Source organism: Manacus vitellinus, unplaced genomic scaffold, assembly GCF_001715985.3.
Source record: "Manacus vitellinus isolate BGI_N305 unplaced genomic scaffold, ASM171598v3 scaffold_5_pilon, whole genome shotgun sequence".
Lineage (NCBI taxonomy): Eukaryota > Metazoa > Chordata > Aves > Passeriformes > Pipridae > Manacus > Manacus vitellinus.
Window position 1 is genome coordinate 21,380,859 of NW_021940682.1, and position 14,700 is coordinate 21,395,558.

At 36.9% G+C, this 14,700-nt stretch overlaps 1 protein-coding gene across 1 annotated transcript in view; it reads right to left on the reverse strand.

Annotated features, from left to right (window-relative positions):
* Positions 1-4,236: 4,236 nt before the first annotated feature.
* CFAP54 (cilia and flagella associated protein 54) overlaps positions 4,237-14,700 on the reverse strand; it is a 102,596-nt gene continuing 92,132 nt past the window's right edge. The window contains exons 64-68 of the mRNA XM_029963620.1: positions 13,300-13,482; positions 11,851-11,957; positions 10,882-11,053; positions 9,485-9,562; positions 4,237-7,000 (exon numbers count right to left, since the gene is read on the reverse strand). Of these exons, the coding sequence (XP_029819480.1) occupies positions 6,881-7,000; positions 9,485-9,562; positions 10,882-11,053; positions 11,851-11,957; positions 13,300-13,482 (660 nt within the window). The 3' untranslated portion in view covers positions 4,237-6,880. The remainder of the gene's footprint in view (positions 7,001-9,484; positions 9,563-10,881; positions 11,054-11,850; positions 11,958-13,299; positions 13,483-14,700) is intronic.

The window sequence follows — 14,700 nt, forward strand, 5'->3', positions numbered from 1 at the left end:
GCGTGCCGTACGGCGGCCCGGAGGGACCCCGCGCCGGGAAGGGCCGGGGGGCACCTGGAGCTGGGATGGGTCACTGGGCCTGGCGGGGGAGACGGGGTCACTTCGGAGGGGTGAGGGGGGCTGAGCCCCTCCCGGGGAACTGCTAAAGGAAGGTGGCGCCGGCCACGTCTTGGCAATAAACGCGCCACGGGTGGGTTTGAGGGGCACCGCATCCGGCATCGGCCGCGCTCGGCGCTCGGTCAGTGCTCACAGCCGGCACGGCCGTGCACCGGGGATGCCGCGACATCGCGGGGTCAGGTCGAAATAAGTGACAGCAGTTCATACATTGCCAACAGAGAATTTCCCGATCTGAACCCATTAAGTCAGTTTTTAATTACAGACTTTGCGTTAAGAACATACCTATTTGTAACATACCCTGTTACACTCTTTGAGCTAATTCCAATAACATCAAGTAACAGTGGATTGCTACGTCTGTTTCCTGGTTGGAATATAGCTGTTACTCTGGCCGTGCTGAATTTTACAGATGGAGAGACTTTTCTGTTATTTTCATCCGGTAAAATAAAAGCTAGAACTCCGTTTAAGATAACATGTATTTTAACTTCCTCTGATTTATAAACCTAAGCACAAATTTATTTACTAAAAAATTGTCTTTAAAGGAATATTAGATGTGGAACCTGTAGAAAAATGGTTTCTGTAGAGATGTGGTTTCGAGTGAGTCTTTACCCTGTGTACCCTCAGAACCAGTAGATCTGAAATGCCTGATTTACTTTCTTTTCTGATAGAGTCTTGATTTTCCAGGTTCATTTAATTTCTAGTCTGCATAAGTGAACTCAGAATCAGGGAAAAAGAAATCATGCCACTGTTATACAAATGCCATTATTATTATTTCCCTACAGCAATGAGGATCATGTCTTTATTGCATCTATTAATCCTCATTAACCAATCACATTTTATATCACTTTTATATCGTCTGCCTTCTCAGATAGCTGAGTGTTAAGGGATCCACAGCATTCCTACAAGTCTTCTACCCTCACTCTGTTGTCCTAATTTGCTTTTAAACCTGTCATGTTTCACTTTTGAGGCCAATATTCCTTATTCTGTTCTAGCTTCAATACAGAGAATCTAAAGCCTTTTCTTTCCCACCATCATATTCTCTGGCTTATTTTCTTTATCTCCTCACTGTGGAGCATAACTCTTTACAGACAGGTAGGTGAGTACCTGCTTTCCAAGACTTGAAGGCTTGAAGTTGAACAATTTGAGATTTTGGGGGTTTTAAGTAAACATGATCAGCACTTTTTGCTTCATTCTGTGACAGCCCCTCAATTAAATTAGTTTTTCCTGCTGGTAGGACCTTTGCTGGCATTTTTGTGTGCCAGTCACTGTGCTGTGTTTCTTCTTGATATTTGTAAGAAACCACTAGGACATCTTTGGGGAGGGGACCGCGGCAAGAAGCCCAAATCTTAGAGCAGAGTGGTGCTGTCACTGAATGGGCCACCTGTGCAAGGCAGTGCATTCCCAGCAATTGTGCAAGGCTGTAAAAGAGACTCCCCCAGAAAGTTCCCTCACACCTGAGACAGACAGACCTGGTTTGGAGGGAACTTACCTTGCAGGTCGAAGGGAAATCCTCTTCAAGGAGCTTTCCAAATGAGGAGAACTGTCCCATCTCTGGGAATCTCAGCCACATACAGAGTCTTTGACTAATGATTTTCTACAGCACTCCAAAAGGAAGTAACTTCTGTCTTCCAAGTGCAGGTTGCACTCCTTTCATGAAGCTTTTTGCTGCATGCACGTTCAGATTTTAAAACACATAAAAGGTCCAATCAATTTCCTAGCACTGAGAAGAAAAGAGAGCAGTTGCATTGCAGCTGACATAATGACACAGTGGAGAAGTGCAGCCTGGGCAGGACAGTGCAGGCCTTGAGGAGTGGAGGCTCAGGACAGAGGAGAGGAGTACAGGTGTGGGATGAGAAAGGCTGGGGCACATCTCTGGCACTGCAGACCCCACGGCTACAAATTACTCACTTGCAGACCTCATGCTGGACAAAAACAGTTTTCATGTGTAACAAAAAGAAGAAACCCAAGTACCTAACATGTAAAATACCACATATATTGAATTTAGGTGTAACATGAAACTACAAACCCATGAAGAAAGAGCAAGGTGCGTGTCAAACACATAACACACATCCAAATTGATCCTAGAGCAAGGGAGAAGAAAACATCAACATTTTATTCTTCCTGGCCCGACTCCAGATGTGATGGAGTCACTTCCTAACAGCTCCTCACACACACACACACCATCGTGAAACCACTGACCTCCAGACCCAGGGAAGCAGTGGAAGTGTAAGCAATACACAGGTGAGGAGGAGTAAAAATAGTAGCAGTTTATATAATAATTTTAACTGTATTGTTATTGTTAATATTATTAAAACTTTTTCTGCACAGAAGTATTATTTCTTTTCCCTTAATAATTAGATCCGGATTAAAAATGATTCTTGGATTAGGCTAAGATTTCAGTTATACAGTTATACATTTTTGGCTTTAAACATACATTGGTTTCCTCGTTGCCCATAAACAAGGTTTTCATTGTAGCAGCAGTGACAAACTGTAGGTTCTGAATGATGAGCTGCAGAGTTCCTTGGCAATAAGACCAGTCAGGACAGTAGAGAAAAAAACCCCTGGATTTCTTTAAAATTACTCTTTTAAGCAGTTTTGAAACAGTTGGTATTACTCCACTTGGTACTGGTACTGGAATTCTAAGAATGCAACAGGGCTAATTAACACAATACACATTGTATGATGATAAAATGTATTCAGTAATTTCATAGGATAGACAGACTAATGACTGTTACCAATAGCTCTGCCATATACTAGCTATCTGATGCCAGCATCCATGGGGAATGAAGCATGATGGCCAAGAAGCAAAGAGCTTTGACTAGGACATTGAAATTTTTTGATGGCTGCTGAAATGTTCTTTTCAACTCTGGATGTCTGGCCAGGAGCTAAACCAGCCCTGTAGGTGCCCTGTGTCTTCACAGAGCTTCACCCTCCACACAGGACTATAGTGCCAGGTCCATCACCATGTGATGATTCCTTTTGTAGCATATTCTGGTTTCTCACTTTGTGACACTGAGATTTTTGGTGTAATTTGCTTCAACACATACTTTTTTTTCATTGCACATTAAGTAGAATCCTAAATCATGCTGACATGGAAGACAAATGAGAATAATTCTAATTATCTCTGAGGTTTCAAAGTAGAAAATTAAATTGCAGTGGTAAATATTTGACTTCAGCACTTGCCTGTGGACCCTTTCACCCACTCTATTTTAAAGATTAACCTATGCTTCATATTTTCACTTTTCTCATTTGATGATGTACTCAGTATCTTTTAACTCAAAGAAATCTTTGGCAAGCATAAATGGCTCTCTCTGCTGGCTTAATTAGTTCAGCATATTAGCTTGTAATTCCAACAATTAACTCTAGTTCCATCATTACTCTTTTTAAGAATCTTTCTTCTTGGATTTCATTGAAAATGGATTTGGAAACAAATGACTATGCCTTTTACAGTGCGTCTCAATTGAATAATAGCATAAATTCCCTTTCTCTTTCATTCAAGGATCTGAAAATATTTTCCAAATGTTGATGCAGAAAACTTCAAATCCCTCACTGATGAGGGGATTACTGTTATCTTCAAATAAAGAAACTGAGGCATAGTGAGGCTAATTACTACAATTATTTTCTTAGATTGATGTCATCAAAAAATTAGATAAAAACTTTGGCCAGCAAATAATGAGTGTGAATTGGAGCTATAGTGGAATTTAAAAACCAGTCACATACAACTGAATAAATCTGTGTGAAATTACTCATTTCCACATCATAAAATTAATTTAGGCAGACATAATTTCAAGTTGCTATATATTTTTAGGCATGAAACAAATCTTGTGAATGCCTTGAATATACAACTCTATTTCAAGGGAGCAATATAACTTAAAACTATATTGAAACAGTATTTGAAAACTGAAATATTTCAAAATCCATTCAGACCTTTCAATATTAAGCTCCCTGTTCAATTTCAATTTAAGATCTAACATGTTCTTGATCATGCAATTATTAATTACAGGACCAGAAGCTGGTTTTGTTCACAGAATGCTTCATTCAGTTCACAGAACAGAAAATAGCGAATTAATTTAAAAAACCCGAACACCTCTTTTTACTGTTCTTTAGTTCCGTATAGGTCCTTCTTGTCCCTAACCCAGGGGCTGTGCCAAAGATAAAATGTCATTCAATTCAGAATCTTTCAGTCTGCCCCCACAGTGCTCTTTACTCTCTCTTTCCTTGCCCTGTCCCACAGCTTAGCAGATAGGGAAGCACTATCCAGTCCTTTCACAGGTGTAGAATGGAGAAATATTTCAGTTAAAATTTGAGAAGAATTGGTAAAATGCCAGTGGTTCAAAGCTGCCCATATGGTAAGTAGCCCTTCAGCATTGTTGTACAGGGCAGATCATAGAGCAGACCTTCCCACAGCAGGAGGGACATCCCTTACACAGTGAAATCAAAGAAGGTGCCTTTCCTCTCTTCCTTTTTTATTTTGGAGACAGTGACACAGACAAGTATTCTATGGAAATTGAGAATGGTGCTGACACAAATTTATTCTGGTTTCACATATTGAAAGCTTTAGTCTGCATTCATTGCTAAGAAAAAAAAACCACCCAAAATACTGTAATGCATAAAACAAGAAGCAATTTACTTTGAAATTAACTTTATACTTTTATTCTGTGCAATTACTGGAGATGTTTAGATATGAGCTTCCTCCCTTACAAGCAGATATTAACTAAAGAGTTTAATTATATGCTAAAAGAAAAATGTTTTCTCCAATATTTTCTTCTGAAAGCAGCATTGAATACTTTATCCTGTGTTTATGAGAATAAAATCTGCTGCTATGGTTACAGTGAGGTCAGTGTTTCAACATTATTATTTTATTGTGCTGTGTTAAAGGAGATGGTAGAAAAATATTTTTCTTTCAACAAAAATATCTCAGAAAATATAATGTATTTTAAATGAATATGTAAAGCCTTTTATTTAATATTTCTGTTTCAAGTGTAGGAATTATAACAAGGTCCAGGTAGGCAGCATGAAAAAACACCTTGTCTGTAATAGAATTTCACTTCCATTTTCATCTGATGCTATAATGTGTTTTACAAATATTAATTGAGCTGCACAAAAGTCTTATGATAATCCTGAAGGTGACCCCGAAGAGAAAAAGAAAGATTTATACTTTTTACAAGGAAAGACTGAACAGCTTTTTTTTAAAAAAAGAGAAAAATAAATAATGTCAATTTTTATCTTTCTTGCTTTTTGAAGCACTGGAGAACAATAAACTCTTTTAATGAAAGAATAATGCTAAGGAGCATCTCCTCCAAACTGGCTGTTAGGCAGTTGAGTTAAATAATCATACTAACTCAGTTTTAAAATTGTCTTGCAAAAATACCTTCCCTATCAATTACTCAGTTTTTGCTTTCTCTTTATCATTGTATCATAATCCTTCTAACTTTCCTACTACCTACAGCATTCCAGAAAAGACGACACAAAAAACAGCACAACTTTTAAAAGCTACATGTAACACAAATACATCCAGTCTTCTTTCTTTTATAGGAATAGAGAAAAATAGCAGAAAACCTCACCCTATTTTTTCCTGTACTGATCACATTGAAGATACTCATCATGCTGAATCTTACCTCTCTCTCCCTCAAAGAAACTTCACTCAACCAGGTAACATTTTTCTGAAAAGTACAAGCCAAGGTAAATCTGCAATTTCCAAATAGCTCAAAATAGTTTATTGTTTTATCATTGGGCTACAATACAGGGAGAGCCTGGCTGAAGTAAAAGGGACTGGCATTTTTCACAGAAAATGAACCCAGGAATGGTAGCTATTAGTCCTGAATTTTCATGGCAGCACTGAAGCATAGCTAGTGATAGAACAAGTCTCACAGATCTGCCCAAATGTCCTGGTTTTTTTGCTGTTTGTTGCAAGCAAATCAGTGTAACTAGTGAAGGAGTGCCTGGCCTTGAGATTTGAGCAAAACCAAAGGGCCATGGGCACTCTCTTGTGTGCATTGGTCAATTAACTCACTTGTTCATGTCAGGTTCTCCATCTCTAACACTGGACAAGCATATTGCCTCAGGTGGCTGTTGTTACGATTCATTTGTGTTTCTTCAGCCCTTTAAAATAATATTTACAGCAACATACATAGAGGTTTAATTAGCTTTTTAGAATTATATAAAAAATGTTCTATATTGTACCATTTTATTCTTTGTACTGGTTTGGGGCGGTTAGGTTATCTGTTGTGAGTTTTTTGTTTTGGTTGTTGTGTTTTGTTTTGTTTTCCAAAAAATGCTTTGAAATTATAAAGACATCTGAATGACCACTTGCACCCTCAACAACCTGAAATGCTAATTTCCAAACAGATATATAAAAGAACAAACCCAGTAATGATTTTAGGTCCCAAAAAAATTCTCAACCTCATAACTAACACCAACTTTTGAGAACTGAAAAATCAACTTAAAAATTGCTGATGAGAATAAAACTTCTGGGAAAAAGGAGTATCTGTTAGCAGGCACTAGAAGGCTACAGACCTATTCAGCTTTTCTAAACAATAAGAAATTATTGAAAAGCTAAAAAATCCTCTTATTAAGAAACTACTTTTTAAACACCTAATTTTCAAAACTATTTAGGTTTAAATATTTAAAAATAAGAGAAAAATAAAAATTATAAAACACATCAGGAGCTAAATCCAGATGTGATTAATAAAGCTATTTCTCTAACATTAGAAATTAAGCCTACATCTATAGCACTCAGCAAATTATTGTTACTGCAAATGAGAATTTAGTGAAGCAGAGAAATAATCCAATTGAAAAGATTTTCTTCAGTTATTATACATCCATTGGCAGGATCAAACATATCTTCCAAACTTGCTATTGATTGCAAAGTAACATCAAATGGGATCTGGGGAAAAAAAAAGGAAAAACTACCAAATTAATAACTTTATTAAGTTTAGAGGTACCAAAAAATACAAATAGCTCAACATTAAAGCCAGATTTCTGACCCACAATCAATAAATAAGTTAGAAATACTTATTGCCTCAGTATAAATTAGTGGTTAATGACATCTCTTGCAGGAAACTAGTAAAAGAGGATTCAAGGGAGAAATTTTCTGTGAACAGTCTTGCTCACAAAGTTTATCCTGATCACCTGTAGGGAAAGTGAAGATATCAGACAAGAGCAGCAAGAATGATTAGTAGTTTGGAAGGCTTTTCCTAAAATGAGAAGCTGAAAGAATTGAGCTAACTGTAAAAAGTGAAACAGAGGGCAATGAAAAACTGGTTTGTGCGTCCATTGAACATGGAGAACTCTTTAGCTGTTTTAAATATCAATGGAAAAACAATTAAAGGAAGATAACTTGGAGTAGGCTACCTAGTGAGGTTAATTTTTAATGAAATTCTTTTATTTATAAATTTAACATTTAAGATTGCAACTTCCAAATACTATACTTTGTCTCCCTCAAGGACATAGCTATTCATTAAAAGCATTGAAAACAAGCAGGCTGATCAATTTTTATTCTTAAAACAGTTTTGTCATTTTAAATGAATAATTCAATAAAAATGCACTTTTTCCATTTATAAATATAATCCAGGGCTGAATCAAAAGCACCATAAGACACAAGAACAGAAATAAGAGAATCAAAGAAGAGAAGGTGAAACATGACAGGAGTTAAAGTGTGACAGCTCAGACAGTAAGAAAACAAATACCACAAATTAGAACTGACTTTGTCCAATTAATTCACCAGAAGATGAGCAACAAAAAACTATGTGGTGGGAGAATGGTGTAAAACTACATATAAGCAATGTATCTGCTGCCTTCTCCTGAATGCTTGAAAACAAAGGGAATGTACTGATCCATGGTATACTTAGTCCCACTCTGAGCTTTCTGTCTCTAGCTGAGGTAATGCCTGCCTAAAACTCATCTGAAAGTTTGGAAATACTGCTTTGAAGTATGCTGTACATAATGAAGGGCTGAACAGCCTACAGGTTCCATTGACTTCAGGGAAGATGAAGATACTCAGCATCTTGAAGGATTAGGCTTCAGCTGCTCAACCAAAACTGCCATATTTAAAAGCATCTTAGTTTGAAGTCTTTATTTGAAACTTTGTGATGAAAAGCCCATTGTTCCACCTATTGAAACATTTTAGCTTGGGGAATTTAGAGAGAACAAAACAGAGCAGTAAACATCACATTCTTGCTGGAAGAACACCACTAAATCTGCTCCCTCATTTCCATCATAGACCCACAAATAGAAGCAGGCAAAGTCAAAGAAACTCACAAGAATTTAAAACAGTTCCAGGAGGTTTCCATGATTCTATGAAAGCTTGGCTGTATCTTTCCCTAGGTATCTTGTCAACTCTCTCTACCATGGATGATATTTCAGTGGGACTCTGAAAAGTGCAGCTTTGCAGAATGAATGTGTGTGTATCCTGATGCATTGATAAAGCCAGACTGAGTGATATGAAGGTCTGAGAGTCATTTGAGAGAGAACTTCGGGAGGGGTAACAAGGGGTGGCAAGAATGGTGCAGTATGTATAGAAGGGAAGTACGGACTCTTAGGTACCGGACTGCAGGACACACAGCACAGCCTTACAGACTCTCTCTTCTGCAATAGGCTACAAGCCCAACTGGTCTCACATAAAACTCAGGGTCTTCTTCTGGTAGGAGGAACTACCTGGCTGGAAGTCTACAGTGGATGCCTTATCATTATCGTTCCATTGTGAACAATTAAAGGTAAGATATTTGAGGATTAGTTGAAGGAGTGACATGTTACAGTGAATTCCAAAATCTTCCTTGGAGTCCCTTGAGGCCTGGCAGCTGTGGTGCTTTCCTGATCTCCCTACGGTGGCTGAGAACACTGAACCACACTGCTGCTTGCTATGGGCCAGTTCCCATAATCACCTCTGGGATACTGACTACAGCTGGGTAACAAAATGAATGCAACAGGCTGGACAAAAAAATGGCATGCTAGCTCTCAGAACATGTCATGGGCAAGGCAGAGAAAGCTAAAGAAAATAGAATGAAAGCCTGAATAACTGCAAAAATGCAAGGATGGAAGGAGATTGATTTGGCAATTGCATCATGGAAATTCACTGGAGTCTGGGTAAACAATGACCAGAGAATGGTGGACAACCTATGTTAACCATTGTAAGCAAGATTCACCTTTAATACATTTTTGTATGGATGAAAAGGTGATTCTAATGAACAGTGAAGATATTCATAGTTTGTAATCATGCACATTTGTATTTAAAAATAAAACCCAAACGAAAGCCAAAAAATGTATGAGAAAAAATGGGAGGATACTTAGGGGTATAATTCATGTTCCAGTTTAACTAAGCAATTATTTTATTGTAGAGAACAGATTTTTACTCTTAATAAGAACAGCATACCTCAGTTAATGGTGAGGACACGGCTGGAACAACAGACAGCAATGCTTTGACTTCAGATAAACACCTTTTAGCCATTTCCTAATGGTATAAAATAAGAAAAAACTAATGCTGTACTATCAGATGGCTCAGCCTTACAAAATTTTTCAGAACATTAAAGTTTTAGGTTATTCTAATTGAATTCACAGCAAAATAAACTTTAGCTGATGAATACAAATTTTCTGCAACGCAAATAGTTGTGTTTGCTGCACAAACACAAGTGCCCAAACTTTGTAGTTTCTACTGAGGCAAAATTGCCCCTGGTTCAGGTTTTAAATCCAGTGACTGAGCATACTTTTGCTACGTGTTTACTGAAGACATTATAAACAACCACCTTGACAAGATTATATTTATATATGTATAATGCATGACATGTTAATCTTATTAGTATTCTAAATATTGTTTTTCCAATTACTGACATATATTAATGAAGGTTTGAGCAAACCCCTTCAGGTAATCAGAAACACCCACTAAAGGACAGCTCTGTCTACCCTCCCGAGAACTATGATTGGCCAAAATACCATTTGTTCTCCAAGCTGGGAAAAATACAGCCTCATAATAATGGTACAGTGCACAACTGTCACTGTTTCACAGCATCCATCACACAAAGTGACAGCCTCTACATCATTAATCATTTCATATAATAGATATAAAGAGAATCCTGTCACATGATAAATGTCTCCCACTTTGAAAATAAACGTCTATTTTGCCTTGGCATTTATCAAGCAGCAGTTATGCTGTGGCAACATTCTATTCCAATGACATTATCTCAAACAGACCATATGGAAAATTCTGAAATTACCTTTTTTGTGTGTGTATGTGGGGAGAGTTATTTGCTTATGGACCATATTAAGCTTTGCTAATAAAAAGAAAAGAGGAAGATGGCATAGAAAAAATGAAAATAAAATCACTGTCAGTTTTAGTCCTCTCTTAATAACATTATTAGAAGGTTCTTATTTCAGAAACCACCACTGCCCGTTTTGCATTGAAGATGTTTAATTGATTTTTAAAAAGCACTTTCAGGTTGATCGCCTTGCTGATTTAACACAGAGCCAAGCCTTTTCTGATGTAGATTACTATAAATCAGGCACCAGTTTCCAAATCTATGTACCTGAAGATGTAGCCTTTATTTTCAAGTGAAAGGTGAGAAAATGCTGGTTTTTTTGTAAAGTGACAAGCAATATATAAGGAAGACAGAAAGTTAAATATTAAATTAAGAATGAAAGTATTTCAACATTTCTTGAAAGGGGTGAGTGAAACTTAATGTCTGTCTTTATGCCTGCCTTCCAAGTTACCTGTCATTTATTTCCCCAAAACAGACATTTTAAATAAAGCCAGAAATATTTAAGAGCAGAACTTACTTCTGTTTTTTCATCAAGATGCACTTTTGCAACACTCATTTGGGGGTTTTTTGAAGGACTCTGTTCAAGAAAACCTGTAGATTCTAAAGCTGATGACAAACTTTTAGAACTTTGCATCAATATTTCAACTTGCTCCTTCAGATTAGACAGTTTCTTCCTTAAAGAAATAATTCTGAAAGAGAACAAGGTTTTTTCATTATTGCTGTTATAAAACAACAATATTTGTTGTTTTCGGTTTATAATTAAGCTGACCTTGCTTTTATCACATATTGATTAGGTTCTACATTTTCTTTCACTTCAGAACTGATCTCATAATTGTACAAAAATAAGTTTTTCAATAAAGAAAGTGGAGATATGGAAAGCATTAGCTTTTTACATTAAAAATTATAAGAAGTATTATTTTAGGAACACCTAAGAAGTTTTTTTCATCCAACCAGTACAAGAGCGGCAGAGGCTGCAACTCTTCTTGGCCTGTTATTCCTTCCCTTCCACCTGCTCAGTAGTCCCAAAAATTTTGAGGTTAGATGAATGACAAGGAAGAAGTAATTAAAAATGCCACACAAAGTAAAATTAAGGGCTGCATCTGGGGCTACAACTGAGAAAAATCGTTGCATGCTCAGAGTTGTAATATGAGGTGGAGAAACTACTTGATCCAGTGAGAGAGTGAGAATAAGTGCTGGGACTGCTTCTTAGACCTGCTATGTTGCTATGCTAGTGTATCTGATTAGCACGTATTACTCAGTTCTTTAAGAATCAAAACTAACATGTTAATGCATTGAAAAAGCATTTGTTTGGATGGGTTTAACACTTTATACAACATCTTACAGTTTTTATAGGGAAAAGCAAAAATGTAGGCTTTTAAAGATTTATAGCTCTTTCATATTTTGTACTTTATTTTCTCTCATCCTAAATGGTTGACTGATCTTTAATACAGCATGAAATAACAGGATAAAGTCAGTGATTATTTACCTAGCCAATGGAATCCACAAGTGGCCTGAAAACACAGACATTGAACTGAAAATCTTGATGTTGCTAATCTTGACAGGCTGTGTATTATAAGCATAAAGCAGCAAAACCTGTAAAAAAGAAGGAATGGCTAAGGTGTCATGCAATATGGTATAGAAGACCTGAGCTATTTCAGTGATACAAGATCATAATAAATATCAAACACAGTGTATCGATGAAATTGTAGATAACTGACCTTTAAAAACGAGGGGAGTGTGACCTCATATGAATTTGTGCTATACTCAGTTTTTATAGGCCTAAAAGCAATATAATTATTAATATAATTTCTGTGGGTTTGAAAATTAGTGATACCCCATAGAGTCATCATCAAAATCCCACTGTTGTCCTGGTCAATCAGTCCCACTGACACTCATGTCCAAAGTTCCAACTGAAGTTAGGCTGAACAGAGAGCTCTCACTGAATTTCCAAAGGCCCTATGTAATTAGCTAAATTTCCTATATGGCCTTGTGCATGGCTGTCATCATACCAGGTTTAAGTCCATGAAGTGTGCATAACTCACCAATCTAATAAAGCTGCATCAGTATAAGAAAATTAAACAGAATGTTCTCATCTTTCACTGCAATAGTTTGCTAGTATGATTGAAAATATGCTTCCTAGGGGCAGCTGAATATTTTGACTATATGGAGAATGCCAAGGGTATGGCATTTGTGTATTAGGTGTTCTGAAGAGTTGTCTCTTGACCTCTACTAACCTGTATGGCCATGCTAAAGTAACCTGCAAAACTATATTAAGAAGTACATTATTTGCATTAACTCCACAGGGCATCTATAGCTTACTAATAGTGTTAAAAGGGTCTAATAGAAATTCAGACACTGATCTGCTATGCCAAAAAGTTTGGAGATCATGGATTTCTATTGCAGAAGCAGAAATTTTACCTACACATTGTTCCCTAAAAATAAAACAAATTCCACGTCCTAGTCTCTTGCTTTCCTGCAGCCCTTCCATCTCTTATCTTTCATGTTTAGTCTGATCCTTTAGGAAAATGAGGTTTACAAAATCCCATTTTCCTTGTATATATATATATTTCCTTTTCCAACAGCTTCCCATCAAACTATTATTTGACTGTATCGGTCAGCTCTAACCAAACTTAACAGAGTGGGGATCTTAAAGACATCAAGGATCTGCAACAGGCATGAATACAACATGGCCTGGAAGCTCTATATGCTAAACAAAGTATTTTTTTTGGCCTGCCAACAAAAAACTGTCAGGACATTCTGTTTTCCTGCAGAGCAGGTTTGAGGCACAGTAAATATATAGCTCCCTGCTGTCCAGCTTGCCTACCAGGATATGTATAATTCAATTAAAAAGCTGATCAGTCGTAACATAAATATTCATTGGAAATGAGATTTAATTTGTTCCAATACCTAAGGAACTGCTTTGCCCTAGTCATACCTTAGTTTCTGTATCATTTGATGGCTTTGCCATAGAAGAAATGTACCACTGAATGTTAATTTCCTTATTTGAAGCATTTGCTGCCCTACTCTCAATCTGACTGTCTTCTGCGATGACAGAAACCGGAGAAGCTATCCTCACATGTGACACTTCTGATGTCATTTCTGTAACTTCAAGAGAAATCTGAAACACAAAAATTTAAATTATATTTTCTCTAGTGAAACATGCAAAATCTCTTATAATATAGTATCTTCTAGAATTGGTATGACTTTCACTCCTGCACAAATATATGCTCATTTAGATAAATGAGTGGTTTTAAAAGGTGTCCATTTCACCAAGTTAAGGCTTTTCAAAGCTCACACAATGAGACATTCCTAAGGTAATGCAAAGCATCTTTGGGCTGGCTTAGAGAACCCACAGTAATAATGATTGTTGCCTTTGGCTTAGAATCATCGTGGCATTATGGTTTTTGCCCAAATCTATTATTTGATATGCTGATCATAAAAAATATGCTGCTGCAAAAGTAATCTGTCAGCTATATATTGGTAATTAAAATAGCACCCTGAATGTTAGAATAATGCTTTATTTATGTTTACCTATCTGTTTTCTCATTATCTGTGCAACTAACAAAGGGTGATACCTGCTGAAAATTCCATCACTTAATTTTTGAGAATTCATTGTATTTACTAAAATACATAGAGAACATTAGCAGGCCATTCATCAAATAGTTACTGTTGGCTGTATTTACCAGGGAAGTAATGGAGGAAAACCGTCAACCAACATTCATTCATGAACAAAAGCTTAAAATTTGTGAAACATTTGATTTAAAGGCTGAACAGCTCCACACCATCTCTACTTTTTAGAGTGTTACGCAGCTGTGCAAAGACAAAGAACAGCAGCCAAACAATGGCATTTTGTGGGAATATGGAAACTATTTGAAAAGGTCCTCAATGTCTCCATCATTGATTCCAAAATGTGGATACTGAAAACAGCTGCCTGGGAAGTTAGTTGTTTTCAAATTTTGAATGTTCATTACTGGAAAAAAAGCAAGATTTTCACACACTTTACTTTCAGAAGATACTGCTCGTGACTAATATAGGGCAGTAAGTGCAAGTGAGCAGAAGACGGATTTTTCACAATAACTTAATCTTACATCATAAAGCCACTTAACATCCCACATCAAAATTTAGTAGAAGGGAAGATAAAGCTGAATCTATGCGTGGGAAGTCATGTGCTTGAGTATATGGATATGCCTTCAGTAGGCAGTGATAACTTTGGCCATAACCCATGGTATGCCATGAGATGTGCATGGATGACCCACCTACTACAACCATCATTTACACAGTTCAGGAATGAAACACCCACTATCCTGCTAGTGTGGAGTGTAAAGAAAATTAGCAG